The 18,637-nt window shown below is 40.3% G+C and overlaps 1 protein-coding gene across 5 annotated transcripts in view; it reads right to left on the bottom strand.

The window, feature by feature from the left end:
* Positions 1-18,637, bottom strand: part of ADGRL1 (adhesion G protein-coupled receptor L1) — a 171,213-nt gene that overhangs the window by 69,737 nt on the left and 82,839 nt on the right. For all 5 annotated transcript variants that reach the window (XM_083351757.1, XM_083351761.1, XM_083351760.1 and 2 more), the window contains exon 2: positions 8,374-8,520. In XM_083351757.1, the coding sequence (XP_083207883.1) occupies positions 8,374-8,443 (70 nt within the window). In that variant the 5' untranslated portion in view covers positions 8,444-8,520. The remainder of the gene's footprint in view (positions 1-8,373; positions 8,521-18,637) is intronic.

Raw genomic sequence — 18,637 nt, 5'->3', positions numbered from 1 at the left:
GAATACTGCTATCATGTCACCCCTAGTCCTTCTTTTCTCTAGACTGGCCAAACCCAATTCCTGCAACCGTTCCTCATATGTTTTTGTCTTCAGGCCCTTAATCATCTTAGCTGCTCTTCTTTGCACTTTTTCCAAAGTCTCAGCACCTTTTTTGTAATGTGGTGACCAAAACTGGATGCAGTAATCCAGGTGTGGTCTTACTAAGGATTTATAAAGCAGTATTAATGCTTAATGCAATTTTGATTCTATGCCTCTGTTTATAAAACCAAGGATTGTATTAGCTTTTTCATAATTCCATAAAGGGATGACTAACAAGGACAAGAGCTTGAGAAAATGGTAGGGTAGCAACAAAACACTTGTATGACCTAAAACACTTTTGCATCTGAACTGATGACTACATCATGGTTTTCCAGGACGAAATGTCCCAGTTGTTCAGAGTTCTATTTGCTTTGGCCTACCTTTTCCCAGCTGTTTTAGCCTCCATAATCCATTAGCTAACCTCTCCATTTTCCCCTTTCCCTGTCTCCCAAGGAGACGGAAGGAAGGTGATAGCGCATCACCAGGTAAAAAAAATGGCAGGAAGAGTTTAGCAAGGGTTGCTGGGGGGCATGTTATGGCCCCATCTGGCAGAACATCTGCATTCCTTTTGGGCTTATTTCTTCCTTGCTGGATGTTCTAATCAGCCAATCGGTTCCTGCATTTGACTCCAAGGACAATTGTTAAAGCTTCTAGTGGGAAGCACACATTAGTGGCACTCAGGACTTCAAAGGGAAGATAAGAGAGTGGGGCTAGAAAGCAAGCATGTCATAGATGCTCTTTGTGTAATTTTTCCTTCCCCCTTGCTGGGTTAATGGAAGAGCCCTGTGGAGGCAGTCTGTAATTAAACCATTAGCTGAGTAACTAACTAGTACAGCCTGGCGCTGGTGTTTGAGATGTGGGGAGAGCCCAGCAGACAAGAGAAGGTCGGAGCTGGGAAAAAAAACCCAGGACAACTGAGAACAGCAATACCAGTGGAAGACAGCAAGTGAAGAAGGGATGAAAAAGCTGGGTTCCAGTAGAAAATGGCATGGGTGCGGATTACCTTAGGGAGCACCTGCTGCCAGCATCAGCTTCCCATCGTCCTGTGCACGCCCACAGGGAGGGCCTTCTCAGGGTTCCGCCGGTTAGAGATTGCCGGTGGGTGATTCCCAGGGGGAGGGCGTTCTCTGTGGGCGCACCTGCCCTTTGGAACGAACTGCCGATGGAACTTCGGACTGCCCCCGACCTTCGCTCGTTTCGCCGGGACTTAAAAACCTGGTTGTTTGAATTGAATGGCCTGGACTGAGGGATTTTAAATTAAATTAATTTTAAATTTCAATTTTAACTTTATTTATTTATTTATTTATTTATTTATTTATTTATTTTATTACATTTATATGCCGCCGTTTCCCGGAGGACTCAGGGCGGTTTACAGGGTAATTAAAAACCAAAAATACAAAAGTTAAAAACCAAGTTTAAAAAAAAAGATTAAATTTATCCCTGTATAAATAAAACCCCAATTAAAATAAATTAATCCTCAGCCTGGGCCAGAGAGCTCGAAGAGCCAGGTCTTCAGGCCCCGGCGGAATAAACGGAGGTCGGGGGCAGTCCTCAGCTCCACTGGCAGCTGGTTCCAAAGGGCAGGCGCCCCCACTGAGAAGGCCCTATCCCTGGGTGTTACCCGCCGGCAATCTCTTACCGGTGGCACCCTGAGAAGACCCTCCCTGTGGGAGCGCACTGGATGAAGGGAACTTGATGCCGGCAGCAGGTGTTCCCTCAGATATCCCGGACCCAAGCCATGTAGGGCTTTATAGGTCATCACCAGCACCTTGAATTTCACCCGGAGGGCAACCGGAAGCCAATGCAGCTCGCGGAGTAGAGGTGTTACGTGGGAGTATCGGGAGACCCCCATCACAACTCGCGCGGCCGCATTCTGCACCAGTTGAAGCCTCCGAGTGGTCCTCAAGGGCAGCCCCATGTAGAGAGCGTTGCAGTAGTCCAAACGGGAGGTCACAAGCGCATGAGTGACTGTGCGTAGGGCATCTCGGTCCAGATAGGGTCACAACTGGCGCACCAGGCGAACCTGGGCAAAAGCCCCCCTGGTCACGGCTCCTATGTGGTCTTTATCTTAATCTTGTAGGCTTGTATTAATTTAATTCTATTTTATTCTCTCTTTTTGTATTGTTTTTAACTTGCCCTGTGAACCGCCCTGAGTCCTTCGGGAATAGGGCGGTATATAAATTCAATAAAGAAATAAATAAATAATAAATAAAATTAGATGTCAAAGCCATGAATTTTCACACTGGTAGCCTAGGGAGAAGCTCTCTTCAATGAAGACCACAGCCTCGCAACTGCATCTTAATGTGTTTGCCATTGTTAAGGCTACGGCGATGATTTGGTTTCAAATGGCAGAGATGCCTAATGGTGGGTATCAGAATCACCCCCAAATAATTGGCAAGCCTGAAGTGAAGAACAAGATCCTTCCCTCCCACAGTGTACCAAACAGAGGGTGGCTTGCAGCTTCAACACAGCCAACACAACAATGTCCTCTGCCGCAGTGGAGAATTAACAGGCTAGCTTAAAGGGATGGTATACTTAATGTCTGTTCTCCAGCAATTCACACTCACTCCCCTCCTCCATTGGTCCTGGTAGGTGTGATCAGAGCCTTTGCTAAACACTTCATGGGCATCATATTGTGGAGGAACCTTTCTTTCCACCTCCTCATTCCATTAGCTGCCTTTACTACAGGTTTTTGCTAGATGGCTGTGATTTTGAATAGAAAGATGATCACAGAGTTGGGTACCGTTGCTAGCTCAAAACCCCAAATATCTGTGTCAGAAGCTTTAAAGGCTCCAGCAGTGTGTGTGACAATGGTCTGCAGTGACAATGCCAGCCCTCAGGCTTCTTTGGTCTAATTTCCTTTCCTTTCCTTTTGGCTTAGCTGGACTCTTGTTTCACTTCTCCACAGCAAGAATGAAGGATAGCTAAAATGACAATTATGAACAAATATGAAGCGTCTCTAAGCGGCAGATTAGGATTTACTTCTTCTTCACATAGGCTGACTCTTCCAAGGTTTGGAGTCCCAAAGAATTAACTTTCATCTCCAAATCTGAACCTGACAATGCTAAGGGTGGTGTGCAAAGATATGCATATTTTTAGTAACTGCTTTCCAGTGATTGTAACTTCCCTTTTTACTCTTACTCCTTCTCACTATTTCTAGCCTTGCTTTCTTTCCCCTTCACCACAACGTTGACATCTATCTGGTTTAGCTACAGGAGGCTGCATTTCCGCTCCAGAATGCCTATGCGTGCTTAACGCTCACTGTGGGCACATAAGAAAAGATATACCAGATTGGAATTGGGCAGAAAGGTAGAACTGGACAGAAAGATGGTCAGGAAGATTTAATTGACATGAACTGACTCTATTCATCACAGAATGCAAAGACCTTTATGCTCAAGGAATCACCCATACCTTGGTGTCTTTATGACTTGCTGACTTTCAGATGATGGATGACAGAAATCGTGGCCATTCAGGATTATTTGTCCAAGATTATTTATTTAATAAAAATGGGGGAAGAATCTGGATTTGTTTTGGTTTGTGTGAGCTCTACTGTCCTCCTAGGTGCCAATTATGTTTCTGTCCACTGTTGTTTTATGTGCAACACAGATGGCCATTAGCCTTTTCTATCTGGGTCTCAAGATCAGTCATGCAAATTATGAGCCAAGCATTACTGCACATCTGGTTTTGTTTAGAGACACATACATAAAGGCTAGGTTTGGCTTTAAGCACCTTCCAAGTGCCAGGCTGTTGTCAAAGGGCTGTAAGAAATGAAGTACCAAAAAACAGCCATCACTACAGTACCATCCTTGAAGTGAAAAGCAGAGAACAGAAAAGCCCTGATTTGGGACAGTTTGGAAGATTTATGGTGAAACCACCTCCGCTAGAACTTTCTTTAGAAAAGTAGAATGCTAACATCTCACAACAAACTGGATAAGACAGAAATCTCATTAGTACCGTCTGCTTTCTTGCAACAGTACACAGATTATTTTTTTGTGGTTACATATTTGTGTACAGTGTAGTTACTCACTACCTCCATGTCCATTTCAAAGTGATGGTTATTACCTTTAAAGTTCTCCACAGCTAGGAGCATGCTTCCCCCAAAGGTATGCTTGGGCCCAGCTGTTGCATTCTGCAAGGCTGCAAAAACTGCTTTTTCAGCATAACTTTGGTTGCAGTTTCTTTTTGGTTCTTTTATACATACAAAGTAATTTTAATTTGGTTTGGGACTTTCTTCTTTTCCCTTCTATCATTTCAGTTGTCTTTAAAGGTAAAGGTAAAGGTTCCCCCGCACATGCGTGGTAGTCGTTTCCGACTCTAGGAGCCGGTGCTCATCTCCGTTTCAAAGCCGAAGAGCCAGCGCTTGTCCGAGGATGTCTCCGTGGTCATGTGGCCGGCATGACTAGACGCCAAAGGCGCACGGAACGCTGTTACCTTCCCACCGTAGTGGTTTCTATTTTTCTACTTGCATTTTTACATGCTTTCGAACTGCTAGGTTGGCAGAAGCTGGGACGAGTAACAGGCGCTCACTCTGTTACGCGGCACTCGGGATTTGACCCGCCAAACTGCCGACCTTCTGTCTAGCAGGCTTAAGACTTGTAGTTTCCTAAGGCAGCCATTTTTGTCACTCAAACTAAAAGAAAGTTGTGGCCCCAACCCATTCTGAAAGACATGGTCAAGATTAAGGTTTTGCCCATGGTCTGTTGAACTAATTAAAATAAACTTGTTCATACACCACATTGAGTTACGTGCTACATTTGGATAGGTTCACATCTCTTGCTCAGTGAATGCCAAAGAATTGTTTTTCTGATAGCAAGAGGAATATAAAAGAAGTTTCATTTTAATCTGGTTATAGCTTTATATGCTAAGCAAGGATCTTGATTTAAAACACAGGCCTTTGAGTCCATGATTTAAAACTGATTTAACGTTCGTATCCAAAAAGATCTCCTGTTTTAAACTAAGTTAAGGTTCTCTTTCTGATGCATGGGAGAAAGGCTCTCCAGATTTAGCTCTCATGAAAAATCTTTCAGACAGAAACCTAAGAAAACTCACAGAGTTTGAAAACGCCCATAATAATCTGCCTTTGGCATTCAAATCTTTTCACAAAAGTCAAGACTTAGATATAATGATTCTAGTAAATATTTCTTCAGTTTTGTTTATTGTTTCATAAAAGTTTTCAATATTTGAAAGGCTCATGGTAGGCAACAATTATCAACTCCCATTGAAAGCATCTGACTAGGATACTAAAACAAACAACTACAGTAGACATCAGAAGGGCTTTAACAAATTGCATGTACTCAGTATTATAATGACCAAGCCTATTTTAAAGCAGTTTTCTCCCTTTTTTTCAGAATCCAAATTGTCAAGTTAAAAGCATACAGGTGCAAATGGGAAAGTGAGACTACCTCAAATTCTTTACTTAGGCATACAAACTGACACTACCAATCAAATTCGGCTGAGTAAAAACCCAAGAGGGTGATATGTAATAACATTTAGGGCAGAAAACATATGGCTAAGGCAGCAACATTTCCATCACCTTAATTTCTTGGCTATGTTCATAATACAAAGGGAAGTGGAGAAGCACCATAGCACACCAGTTAAAGTGAAAACTACACTGATTTGCTTAGGTCATATAACTCATTATGGGATTCATTCAGCAAAGATTATTTTGTGGGATTTTTGTAAAAAATATAGAAAACAGTGAAATATATAACACTTAAAGAAAACATGATGGACCGGTACACATGTGTGTAAGAAATATTGGTGGTTAAGTATATTAGCCAAGAGATATTATCAAAGTGAAAAAAATGCTCAAGTGAGTCAAGATACTTGGGTCTAAATGCAGCTGGCTTTTAGTGGTTCCAATAGGCAGTACTCAATTACCGGTACCCATCTTCCTTTCATTCAAAATCTGAAAACCCAAAATAAAAGAACACGAGCAGAAGGTGTCTCCCTTTAGGACAAACATGATGGGCAACATTCTATGAATTCTGAGCATTTCATTTTAGGAAACAAATCTGGTCTCTTTCTTCTAGGCATTCTGAAATATGGTAGATCTTCAAAGGTATGTTCATCTAGACAAATATAGTCACCCTGTACTCTCAGACTGTGGATGCCTATTCTTCTCTTGGCAGGAGTCTGAGACTTCTAATCAACTCTATTCTCACTAGTGAAAATCACCAGTCTAAAAGATTAAAATACGAGGCAGATGGTGGTATGTGGATCCATTTTTTAAAAAATAATAATAAAACTTCTTATGTCACTCCTTCCCCTCCAGGAACCATAGAGTTGAAATAGTACTTGATGGATGTGGGATGTCTGTTTCCAAAATGTAAGCAGGACTAAATACAAAGAGTGATAGGAAATCATACTTTATTCTAAGGAGCACGTGCTACATCCTCACCCATTTTTCCCTTTTTCTTTGAAACCAAGCTGATAACTTTTACTGCATTTTTCTGCATTCCAGCCCCTGTTCAGAGGTATTTTGTAACATTTACGGGGATGTGAAATATGTGAAATCTATGGGGACAGGCCAAAGCTGAAGAAGCAATGGGTGGAAACTAATCAAGGAGAGAACCAACCTGCAACTAAGGAGAAATTTCCTGATAGTGAAAATAATAGACCAGTGGAACTGCTTTCCTCCAGAACTTGAGGGGAATCTTTTAAGAAGAGACTGGATAGCCACTTGGCTGGAATGGTATAGGGTCTCTTGCTTGAACAGGAGGTTGGATTAGAAGACCTGCAAGGTTCCTGATAACAAGAAAAATTAGCCAGTGGAATAGCTTGCCTCCAGAAATTATGGGTGCTCCATCACTGGAAGCTTTTAAGAAGAGACTGGGTAGCCGTTTGTCTGGAATGATATAGAGTCCTCCTGTTTGAGCAGAGGTTGGATCAGAAGACCTCCACGGTCCCTCCCAACTCTGTGTACCCTTATGTACTGCTGATGCACTGGTTTTTTTTTACAGCCCCTTCCAACTCTGTTATTCTGATAATCAGGATTCCTGTTCTTAATATCCGCTGTACACTGATTGTATATCACATGTATGAGCAACATGTGAAGGTATTTTGGAAAGCAATTAATACCTAGCCAACAGTTGAAATGTATTAATAATCAACTTTTTTAAAAAAAAATTATCCCATCTAGGATCTTTAGATGTACTGTAATGGACTACAACTTCAGTCATCCTTACCAGAATGCCCAACACATGTGGAGGGTGCCAAATCCGAGAAAGCTGCTCTAATCACAATGTGGGGAAAATTTGTATGACAAGATGAACTAAAGTATTTGTTGATCTTTCATTTGCCAAGATGAAAAGACTGGAAGGCTCAACAAGCAGAAAAACAGAAGATAGGCATCAGCTGAGGAACAAGATTAGCTATTTTTCTCCCCATCTGCCTTGATAAAAAAAAAACCTTGGTCTCTTTTTTCCCCCTGGATTCTCTTACCAGACAGTTCTTTTCAGCTATCTAAAAAGGCTTTGATTGGAAACTCATTGCTAGACAAGGTTTCCTTCTTAAATGTTCACTTTCTCTATACCTCTTAGAAGTAAAGGAAGCCTACCAAAAAAAAAAAGAAGAAAAAAGATAGCAGTCACAGTAGTTGCTAGAAATTTCCAAAAAACCTTCCAGGTGTATAAATTCAGTATGAGCACCAAAATAGCCTGCTAGTTTTGCAGACAAATGCGTTATCCCCACAATGAGCGTATCTAACCATCTATTACTAGAACTGGGTCTCCCAAAAACAGCTTCAGGTTACTTGCTTACAAGATTTATAATGTTAGCGTGCTCATCCATTTTGCTGCTCATGTTTTCCCAACCCAGGACCTTAGATTCAGTAACTGTCCAAAGAGCACTGCCATGGTACCAGGATCTCCTTTGCAATTACTAGAGGCAAGTAGCCTCTTCTTACTAGTTAGAAAGATGTGATATTAAATACAATTTGATCAGATACCTATATACAGGAGACAAAGAGACAGAAATTTCAACTGTAAACATTGTGCATTTCTAAGTAAAGCAGCCCCGTTTTTAGTACTTAATTAGAAAATATTTTGACATTGTCAAGGGAAGTTGCTAAACGCTATTATAAAATTCTTTTTACTCTTTATTGTGAAAGGAAATAAAAGGTTTTATTTCAGAAATTCACATTTTTAAATTTTGTCTAGAAAAGAAAATGTCTCTCTTCTTCAGCTTTTTCTAGCATTGGGTGGCGCAGGCTCATGAATTAATTCATTGCAAGGCCTGCCCTGTTTTGGAAGCTGCCCTCCTTCCTGAGGGATGTCAGTTCTCTGTTCGCCTTACCTTGTGTGGCTGAGGTGACAAGGACAGTGGTGATGCACAGGCTCCAAAGGGCGTGGATGAGCTGGGCCATCCTGCAGTGAATGCTGGGAGTTGTCAGCGACCAGGAGCCACTCTGTTCATCCCCAAGGAGGGTAAATCACAGCAGGCCTGGTGGAAAAAGAGAAGAGTCAGGAATTAGCACAGGGGTGAGTTATTACCTCCTGTCCTTAATCTGCCTCCTATAGAAATCATGCTAACATTATTTTTCCTGCTTTAAAGGATACACCTTGTGGTCCTCAATCAGCCTCTCCATTCTCTGGCCCTTCAGATTAACATATCTATCTCTTCCCAGAAAAATTAGAAGCCTTTTATGAAACCCTATCTATTCTCTCACTGGAGAAGAGCCTAATGCTGGGAAAGATTGAGGGCAATAGAAGGGGACGACAGAGAATGAGGTGGCTGGATGGAGTCACTGAAGCAGTAGGCGTGAGCTTAAATGGACTCCAGAAGATGGTAGAGGACAGGAAGGCCTGGAGGAACGTTGTCCATAGGGTCGCGATGGGTCGGACACGACTTCGCAACTAACAACAACAACAATCTATTCTCTCTAGAAGAGGATATTTCAAGAATCAAAAGACTGAACTGGAATTACTGATTTTATCCAAAGGACATGTACCCCAAAAGAGTAGACTGTCTCAAGAATACTTTCATCAGAACATATTGTGTAATAACATGAAACCAATATCTCCAGACAGAAGTAGCTGGAATCCACAATGATTCGTTTCTGGCTATTGGTAGAAAATGGTAAAAACATTTGAAACAGATTCTCCTTATACCTCTCTGTTTTCCAAAAGAGAACTTGTTTCTCTGCAGGGGGTTTTCGCCCACTTGCTCATTCACACATCTCAAAACTTAAGACATCCCTGCAAGGAGTCTTCAACAAAACACAGCTATTTATATACTCCTATTTAATTTCAAAAACAACGGCCACGTGAATGTATCCTCCATTGAATGCCTCCAAATCAAATGTTTATCAAAGACTGATGTTAGTTAGAGACACATTTCCTCTGAGTTCTTGAAACAAAGGAACAGTGAGTGGTAAGGTTTCTAATATTTGAAAGCTAAGGTAATTTTACTGCAGTGGTTTTCATTTTTTTAAATGACATTTTATTAAGAATATGAAAAAAGAAAGAAGAGAAAAAAAGCTGAGAAAAATTCAGAAAGTGAAAACAAGGAGTTAGTAAACAGAATTTATAAGTGTCATAAATAAGATTATAATTTTCAATATTTCATTAACTGGATTCATGTAATTCATGAGAATATTTTATCATTTAAAAACTATAGATGGTTATTAAAATCCAAGTAATACATAAATACTACCAGTATAGTAAACAAAGTATATATCTTAAGACAAGATTCAAAGTTACTGTAAGTTCTATCCAAGCTTTTGAATATTTATTTTGATTTAACAGATTCTTTAGAGCCAGAATATTAAGACTTTATGTTAAGGAAACTCAAATTTTGGATAGGATACAAGCACACATATAGAGAAGTATTACTGAGTTAAATTCTGTCAGATTTGCTTTTGAGATACAGAGTTACATTGGCCATTATGAGATATTCTATCAGAATAGAAACTGTATTTCTGCCCTTCATCTCTAGTAGATAAAAAAAACCCAAAAACTGTTTCAGAGTTTCCCTGTCTGCTAAGAAATTCCCATACCTGAGACATGGAAGAAATTGTGTGTTGGGAAGAGGCTGGATGCACGAGAGAGCATCAACCTAGTGCATCCATGACACATGCCAGACTTTCTGGATCTGGCAGCCTCCCTGTGTGATCTTAGTATGGGTCCTGGAATACGCCAGAGACAGTTTTGTCCCTGAGTAAAACTGAATAGCTTCCAAGGAAACTCAGGATTCTACATAACATCATTTTCAAAGTCCTCTTCAGTTTGAATTGTGCCTTCGTTCCCCACCTCCCAAGATAATTTGGATGAAATCATGTTTTTTAAGGACTCACCTTAAAAAAAACACCACACACCTCCCAATGCACCTCACCTCCCCAAACCCCTGAAAAGTCTCCTCAGTACTCCAGCATTATTCTAATATTACCAGTAGTAATATTTATTTATTTATTTATTTGTTTTTATATACCGCCCTTCTCCCGAGGGACTCGGGGCGGTGTACAGAGCAACGTATGTATACAGTTAAACAATAGTAAAAACAAATGAAACCCCAAGAGTTGTCAGGCCAGGCTGGACTGCTGGAACAGGTAAGTTTTTAAGTCGCGCCGGAAGGTGCGAAGGTCAGGGGCCATCCGGATATCGGTAGGCAAGCAGTTCCAGAGGGTTGGCGCACCCACTGAGAATGCCCTCCCCCTGGGGGCCACCAGCCGGCATTCTTTGACCGGTGGCACCCTGAGGAGGCCCTCTCTGTGGGAGCGCACAGGATGGAGGGGTGTTGACGTTGGCAGTAGGTGCTCCCGTAGGTATTCCGGACCCATGCCATGTAGGGCTTTGTATGTCATCATTAGCACCTTGAATTTCACTCGGAAGGCAACCGGAAGCCAGTGCAGCTCACGGAGGAGAGGTGTGATATGGGAGTATCGGGAGGCTCCCAAAAGTATTGCTAGTATTTGAATAAAAATTGAAAATAAGGATTCTTTTTCTTTGCAGCCTTCTGCATATTCCTTCAGTACGTTATTCCTTCAATAAAGAAATGGGCAAATTGAACTGTGTGAAGCTAGGAGGTCATCTAGTCCAACCCCCTGCTCAGGCAGGAAACCCTATACCATTTCAGCCAAATGGCTGTCCAGTCTCTTCTTAAAAACTTCCAGTGTTGGAGCATTCACCGCTTCTGGAGGCAGATTGTTCCACTGATTAATTGTTCTAACTGTCAGGAAGTTTCTCCTTAGTTCTAGGTTGCTTTTCTCTTTGATTAGTTTCCATCTATTGCTTCTTTTCCTGCCTTCAGGCGCTTTGGAGAATAGCTCGACTCCCTCTTCTTTCTGGCAGCCCCTGAGATATTGGAACACTCTTATCATGTCACCCCTCACCCTTCTCTTCCTTAAACTGGACATACCCAAGTCCAGCAACCGTTCCTTATATATTTTAGCCTCCAGTCCCCTAATCATCTTTGTTGCTCTTCTCTGTACTCTTTCTAGAGTCTCAACATCGTGGCAACCTGGTCAGTGGCCACACCAGTATAAGTCCTGGCACAGGAAAAATCAACATGCACATTTGACTGTTCATGGTCCTTAGAGCTACCGTACCTGGGTATCCCAAAGATGCTTTTCAAAAAGCAACTGGACTTTCTTGGGTTTTTTTCCTCGAAAATGTTTCACTTCTCACCCAAGACGTTTCTTCAGAACACTCCCCACTATACAGCCAGAACTGAATTGAGAATCTCCATAGACCAGGGGTCTTCAAACTTAGCCCTTTGATGTCTTGTGAACTTCAACTCCCAGAATTCCTCCACCAGGCACGCTAGCTAAGGAATTCTGGGAGTTGAAGTGCACAAATCATAAAAGGGCCAAATTTGAAGACCCCTGCCGTAGACATTTACCATATCTGGGCTGCAAAAAGTTAGATAATCACTAGATGGCAGCAAATAAGAGTTTTCTGCTGAGTTTCCCCCCCCCCAATCATTCTAGTGGTTGTTCGGATGTTTGCAGATATGGTGCCCAATTCTGCTTACAATATACTTGAAGTTATGGATTAGCATTAATAAATATGCAAATATATTCCAAATTAATGTGTCCTGGTTTTATTTTTTGGAAATTTGGTTACTCAATTCATTATCTTCCACAAGCATGCCCACTCTGACCCTCCCCCCCCTCTCTCTCAAAGGTTGAGTATGGCTCCTTTCACCAAAGAATTGCAAAAATACCCAGCAGAAAATTAGCAGGAAAATATTTCGTGTCACAGATATGAAATTATAGGACAAGCTTCACCTAATACGGTTTGGCTTGTCAGACCATTCTTTAAGGCAACTGGAGCCCTGGCAGAAAAACACAACTCAGTCATATGACTGAACAAATAACACTATCAGCATTTGTTATGTGTGTATTTCTCATATCAGAGCACAAATAACTCCTTAAGGAAAGAGGGTAAGTTGCACAGAAGACCCGAAAAAGAGATCAATAATGACAGCATAGTCTTTCACCGCAGGATTATTCTGTCCAGCTTCTCAATCAGATGGCTTTTCGTCCCCACCTCCAGGGGAATCTGGTGAAGTCAAGCGTAGGAAAAATAAGACACAATGTAAGCCACATCTATATACTGAATAGATCATACTCCCCCTTTTCCAGACGTCATTTACCGGATTCAGCTATAGGGGGATTCAAGAAACAGGCCACACAGGCTACCGTTTCATATTTATAGCAGATTTTTAGACTAGGCAGTTGTCAGCTGCCAGCCTAAAGGACGTCTTACAAGGACTCAAGACTTGAAATATCTGTTCGTTCCAAGACTGTAGAACTGCTTCAGGGACTGTCTGCAGGGAAGCCCAGAATACATGGCCATTCTGCCATACTGTATATCTGAGATGCTTTTTTCTCTCCTCAGAGACTCCTTTTCACATACATGTATGTGTTCACTTTGAGAGCGGGCAACTAAATTTCATTTTTGATGTGTGCTGTTGTGCCCACAGTAAAAAAAAAATGACAATAAAGGTTATTCTATCTTACAAGTGCTGTAAGATTGCCAGCAACTTTAGAATTAGCTTTTTCAGAGAGCCAATGGCAAACTGTTTTTCTGCTCTCCTCTGTTTCCCCCCCACCCCACCCCGTCTTCTTCTTTTCAAAGCTTTACGTATTGCTCTGGAGTCCATTTTCATAGCCCTTGGCTATATCTCTAAACTTTAGATGATGTGTATCCTGTACCCACTGACCCCATTTCTGACACCAACAACTAGGTCTCTGCAGGACCAGGGATCTAGTTGCACCTAAGAGTAAAAATGATGCCCATTAGAAATAGCTCATTTTAAAGACGCTTGCTGCACTTAATTAGGCTTTCAGATATTTGGTGAGGAAAAAAAAAAAGATTTCTTTACTTGTTAAGGGACCGGTCATTTTTTGACAACTGGAAGGCATATATTTTAAATTATTGTCTTTAATTATAGGAAAGGGGTAATCATGTGAAGCGGGTAAGGCTGACTTTGGAGACATTCTGCTATAGCATATAGTATCAGCTGAGGTTTTCTATAGGAAATCAGTCCTATTCAGAAAACATTCATGTACAGAACTAAACGTTATGAGCGATAGTGCCCCACTGTAAAATTACATTAAGACAACTATAGCAAACCAAGAGAACACAAAACTGACTGCAATAGGGAGTTTTCATGTGTACATATAAGCCTGGATGTGGCACTTTCACTTTGTAACTATCAAGCAGGTTCTTTGAGAGCTTCACTAATGTGACTTGAGAGGCGTTGGTTTCTTCTACTAGTATGGTTGGAAGCTGCAAAAAAGAGGGCTGGGCACAGTGGTGGGATTCAGATACGTGAACAACCGGTTCTCTGTGTGGATGCCACTTCTGGAAGTCCAATCTGGGCCTGGGCAACAAATATTAGCTACCGGTTCTGCTGAAGTGATGCGAACTGGCTGAATCTCACCACTGGCTGGGCACCCATACGTACAGCAAAATATTGGTTATTCATCCATATATTATGGTATAATAATATAGGTTCCTTTTCATTATGACTTACAATTAATTTACTTACCCACAACAAACTCTGGTTTTTCTGAAACACTATCTTTGAACATCCTGACCTGGGGTATAGAACAAACAAGTATTCCTCATCCTGGGATTTTTTAAAAAGGTTTTGGAATCAATTATTTAAGGAGAAATTTTTCCAGTTGGTAAGTTCATTTGCCATGGCAGGGTAGAGTTCATTTGCCATGGCAGGGTAGAAACTGCTTGTTCAGGCCAGTCATCACAGGAGACCCTATGGCAGGTCCTTTGTCTTTATGATGGGGCCTTATGATATAAGCCTTCTCACTGGCACTGTTATCCTATGGAATGTTCCCCCCACTTAAGAGATACAAATGATCTCTACCTTACTGGATTTTCTAGCAAGTGTTTAATTTATTTTGCTCAATGATTTTAATAAATTATTTTGGATTCTGTCCTTGTTGTATTCCATTCAGAGTCAGTTTGGAGGTGTGGACTGGGCTATAAGGACAATGAAAAGATATATGTATTATGCAATCAGGATGGCTTCAGGTTTTTTTTTAAGTGATATGGAAACTGATTTCTAAATAACATAGTAGAAGAGACTGCAAACACTTATTTTTGTAATAATTCATCAAGAATCATTATGTATTGTACTAATTTTTAATTATAACTTTTAATTAAAACTTACAATGAAATATATTATTATATTTATGTAATGCCTCTTAAAGGGACGCGGTGGCTCAGTGGGTTAGGACGCTGAGCTTGTCGATCAGAAGGTCAGCAGTTTGGCGGGTCGAATCCCGAGTGCCGCGTAGCAGAGTGAGCGCCTGTTACTCGTCCCAGCTTCTGCCAACCTACCAGTTCGAAAGCACGTAAAAATGCAAGTAGAAAAATAAGGACCACTACGGTGGGAAGGTAACAGCGTTCCGTGCGCCTTTGGCATCTAGTCATGCCAGCCACATGACCACGGAGACATCCTCGGACAAACGCTGGCTCTTTGGCTTTGAAACGGAGATGAGCACCGGCCCCTAGAGTCGGAAACGACTAGCACACATGTGCGTGGGAACCTTTACTTTTTTTAAGTATCCATGAGGGGGAACCTTTACCTTTTTAATGCCTCTTAAACATATTTTGAAATGGTTATTTTTGATTATTTTTTAAAAATATCAAAACATTTTATTTTGAAATTTCCTAAGCAGATTAGTTTGGTTTGCATATGAATATTTTCCAGTTGAATATTTCCTTTTATGACTAGAAATTTTCACCTTTGTTAAGACTTCTGAAGCAGATTACAAGTGGGATCTATTCTGAATTAGAGGAAGTGTAGGATCCCATCGTAGCTGATAATTCCTTGCATCAGCATGGAGGTTGCAGGTTTCTTGATAGCATAAATTCTTTACTACTACTACTACTACTACTAATAATAATAATAATAATAATAATAATAATAATAATAATAATAATAAGTTGGAAGGGACCTTGGAGGTCATCTAGTCCAACCCCCTGCTCAGGCAGGAAACCTTATACCATTTCAGGCAAATGGCTGTCCAGTCTCTTCTTAAAAACCTCCAGTGTTGAAGCATTCACCACCTCTGGAGGCAGGTTGTTCCACTGGTTAATTGTTCTAACTGTCAGGAAGTTTCTCCTTAGTTCTAGGTTGCTTCTCTCCTTGACTAGTTTCCATCTGTTGCTTCTTGTCCTGCTTTCAGGTGCTTTGGAGAATAGTTTGACTCCCTCTTCTTTGTGGTAGCCCCTGAGATATTGGAACACTGCTATCATGTCACCCCTCACCCTTCCCTTCATTAAACTACACATACCCAATTCCAGCAAGAAATAATCTTTATCTTTGTAAGGACAGTGTCCTCATCCAATTCTCAAACTTAGGATAATAGATTCCATAGTAGGTTTATAGACTGGTTCTGTACTGTAGGTACAAATAGATGCAACTTAATGTGCTATGTTGAGGTAATGCCTTTACATATTAGGTCAGTCAACAGCTAAAGAATATTGTGTGAGTTTTCTTTATGTTTGCACTGTCTGCAACGTAGAATTCATCTGATAAAAGTATTGGCTAGTGAGGATTGTTTAATAGAAAATTCTCTTTTGTAGCCAACATAACTACTTTGGCTTTTTGCAACAAAGTACTTCACCGTTCCTAAACTGTGCAAGTGCTTTTCATTTTCCAATAACATTTACCTTCTTGGCTTTGTGCCATGTTATGTAGAATGTAATCCTGTCCATTTGGTCAAAAACACATTTCTCTTTGTTCAACCAGCATGGATTCAGGGATCCTAATCAAATCAAATGCTGGGCTTTTTGGAATGGCTTCTCTTTTGTATGCACGAATTAAAATGCTGTCTATGAAGACAATGTTTCCTTTTGTATTTCCGTGGCCCTCTCATTTTTTTGGGAAAAACTTTGGAAATACATACTACTGATGGAAAAGTTAAAAAGAGACTCTCTCAAAGGGTGTGATAAAGGTAGCCAGTTTAGCCCTCAGGTTGTCAACAGCATTTTCCAGAAGCCACCTGTGGCATACAGCCTGGAAAAATACATTGATTTCTGCCACTTGTGAGAGAACAGCTTCTATTAATGGAAATATATGCTTTTAAAATGTAACTTTAAATTTCCAGAACTAGACGTATGCATATTTGGTACAACACAGGCATCACGTTTTTGTTAATTATGCAAGATTTAAATATTTATTTTACAAACATAGCCTGCCTTTTTGTTCACAAGTCACTATTTTTTTCTTTTTTCTAGAATAATTTTCACTTTATAAAGAAGGGAATGAGGTATCCTACAGGGCGTTTGTATCCTCCATGGTCTCACATAGGTTTAGAACAAAATATTCAGAGTCATCCTTTTAGCCCCTTCTATTTCTCCCAATTTTAGCAATCCTATTATGGAACTGTTTCACAACTGAGGAAGCTATCTAAGGTGATGACTCTATTTTTAAACTAGCTGCCCAACAAATTCTTAAATGTATGCAATAGTGAGAATATATCTTTGCGAAATGAAAATTGGCTTTCTTCTACTGCTGTGGCCATTATCTGAACATATGAGGCCCAAGGCACGGGTATGATTTTTTAGAAAACATGTTCTCCCTTAACTGGGAAATGGTTCATAATAGCTAAGGGAGTGTGCCTTGTTGCTTCTGAATGCTGAGTTATACTTTTCTGGACTTTGGTAGAACTGTGACTGAATTCTGAAAATAGCTCCTGCAATATTTATGGAATGCAGGTTATCTCCTTCAAGACCTTCTCTTACTGTCCTTAGATTCTGATCAATTCGCAGAGCCTTGCCATCTCTATGGCTTTGCAAAGAATTAAGCCCTGTATTAGCAGAAATATCACAGGGAGACTTTTGTTGAGAATTCCAAGCATCAATTTCCAAGGTGCCTCTCTTTTTAAATTAATAGATGCACATTTGGACTACTTTTTAAAGCTTTAAAAAATGCTTCAACATTTTTTCATGCTTCTAAATTCTCTGGCCTTTCAAAGATGACATTCCTCTCAGGGTTGACGGGACATCAAACTTCAGCCAGAAAATTCTTAAAATTGGGCTTATCTTTAACAAAGGGAAAACATTAATAAATGCTGTGGGTTTCTTTCCTCATTGTACACAAGACAAATGTATTGTGCCATTCATTTCTCCTTGTGGAACTTGGAGACCGGGCAAAGCTAGCAAATTTTTGCTTCCATTAAGGCTAAGACACAAGATTATTAAAACTGAAGTCTTCCGATGTAGGAAACAATCCTTTATTCTTTCTCTAATTAGGAAAGTTGAAATTTAAAGCAAAGGCACCTGTACATATCCTTTTGCATGTCCTAGAATGTTTAAATATACAGCTGATACTTATCAGACAATTGTGGAAAATCAAGGTGAAAATTCTTGCTAAAATAAGCTCTAAACATTTAGAAGAATGAAAGAAATTCCTTCTTACCTTTTCCCAGAAGAGAGGGAAACCTGGAAAATGTGGTCCTGATATGCATGACATAGTTCACCATTACCTCCCCCACCAACTATTAGTACAGCTCATAGCTACAAAAATATTGTCCACCTAGACTTGACTTCTAAATACACAGTCAAAAAAGAATCAGTGGACATGCCAGTCAAGAACGCTATTCATTCAGATGTGTCTTTTTGTCCTATTTTACAATAGCAACTCCTCTTTAAAAAAAATGTCCAGTTCAAATTTGGTTTAAAGATAATTATAAAATATAGAGCAAACCTTAGTACATGGACAGCATACTGAATTATGTCTGGTATTAATCCTCCTAACTCAAATTACAATAATTCATTCAAAAATCTGAAAATTTAAAGTTTATGCAAATGCACATGCTCCTCATTTTTGATGATGCATCTCCTCCTCTTCTCCATTTCTGAAATGAAGAAATAGCCTAAGGTACAATTAATGCCCATGCTATTTAATAATTAGAATATAATAACACTATCCAAAACACATCCCACCTTGGTTAAATTAAACACTGAAGACAATAATTCATCAGCACAAGTTAGAAAAAGGAAATAAAGTCTGTTAGTCCAACGGCTTTATTACAAAAACCTGAAAGAAGTCATATCATACACAAACTATTTTCTACCTGCCT

The sequence above is a fragment of the Vipera ursinii genome (assembly GCF_947247035.1).
Source record: "Vipera ursinii genome assembly, chromosome: 2".
NCBI lineage: Eukaryota > Metazoa > Chordata > Lepidosauria > Squamata > Viperidae > Vipera > Vipera ursinii.
Note: the sequence above shows the minus strand (reverse complement) of the source record. Positions and strands in the feature narration are given on the sequence as shown.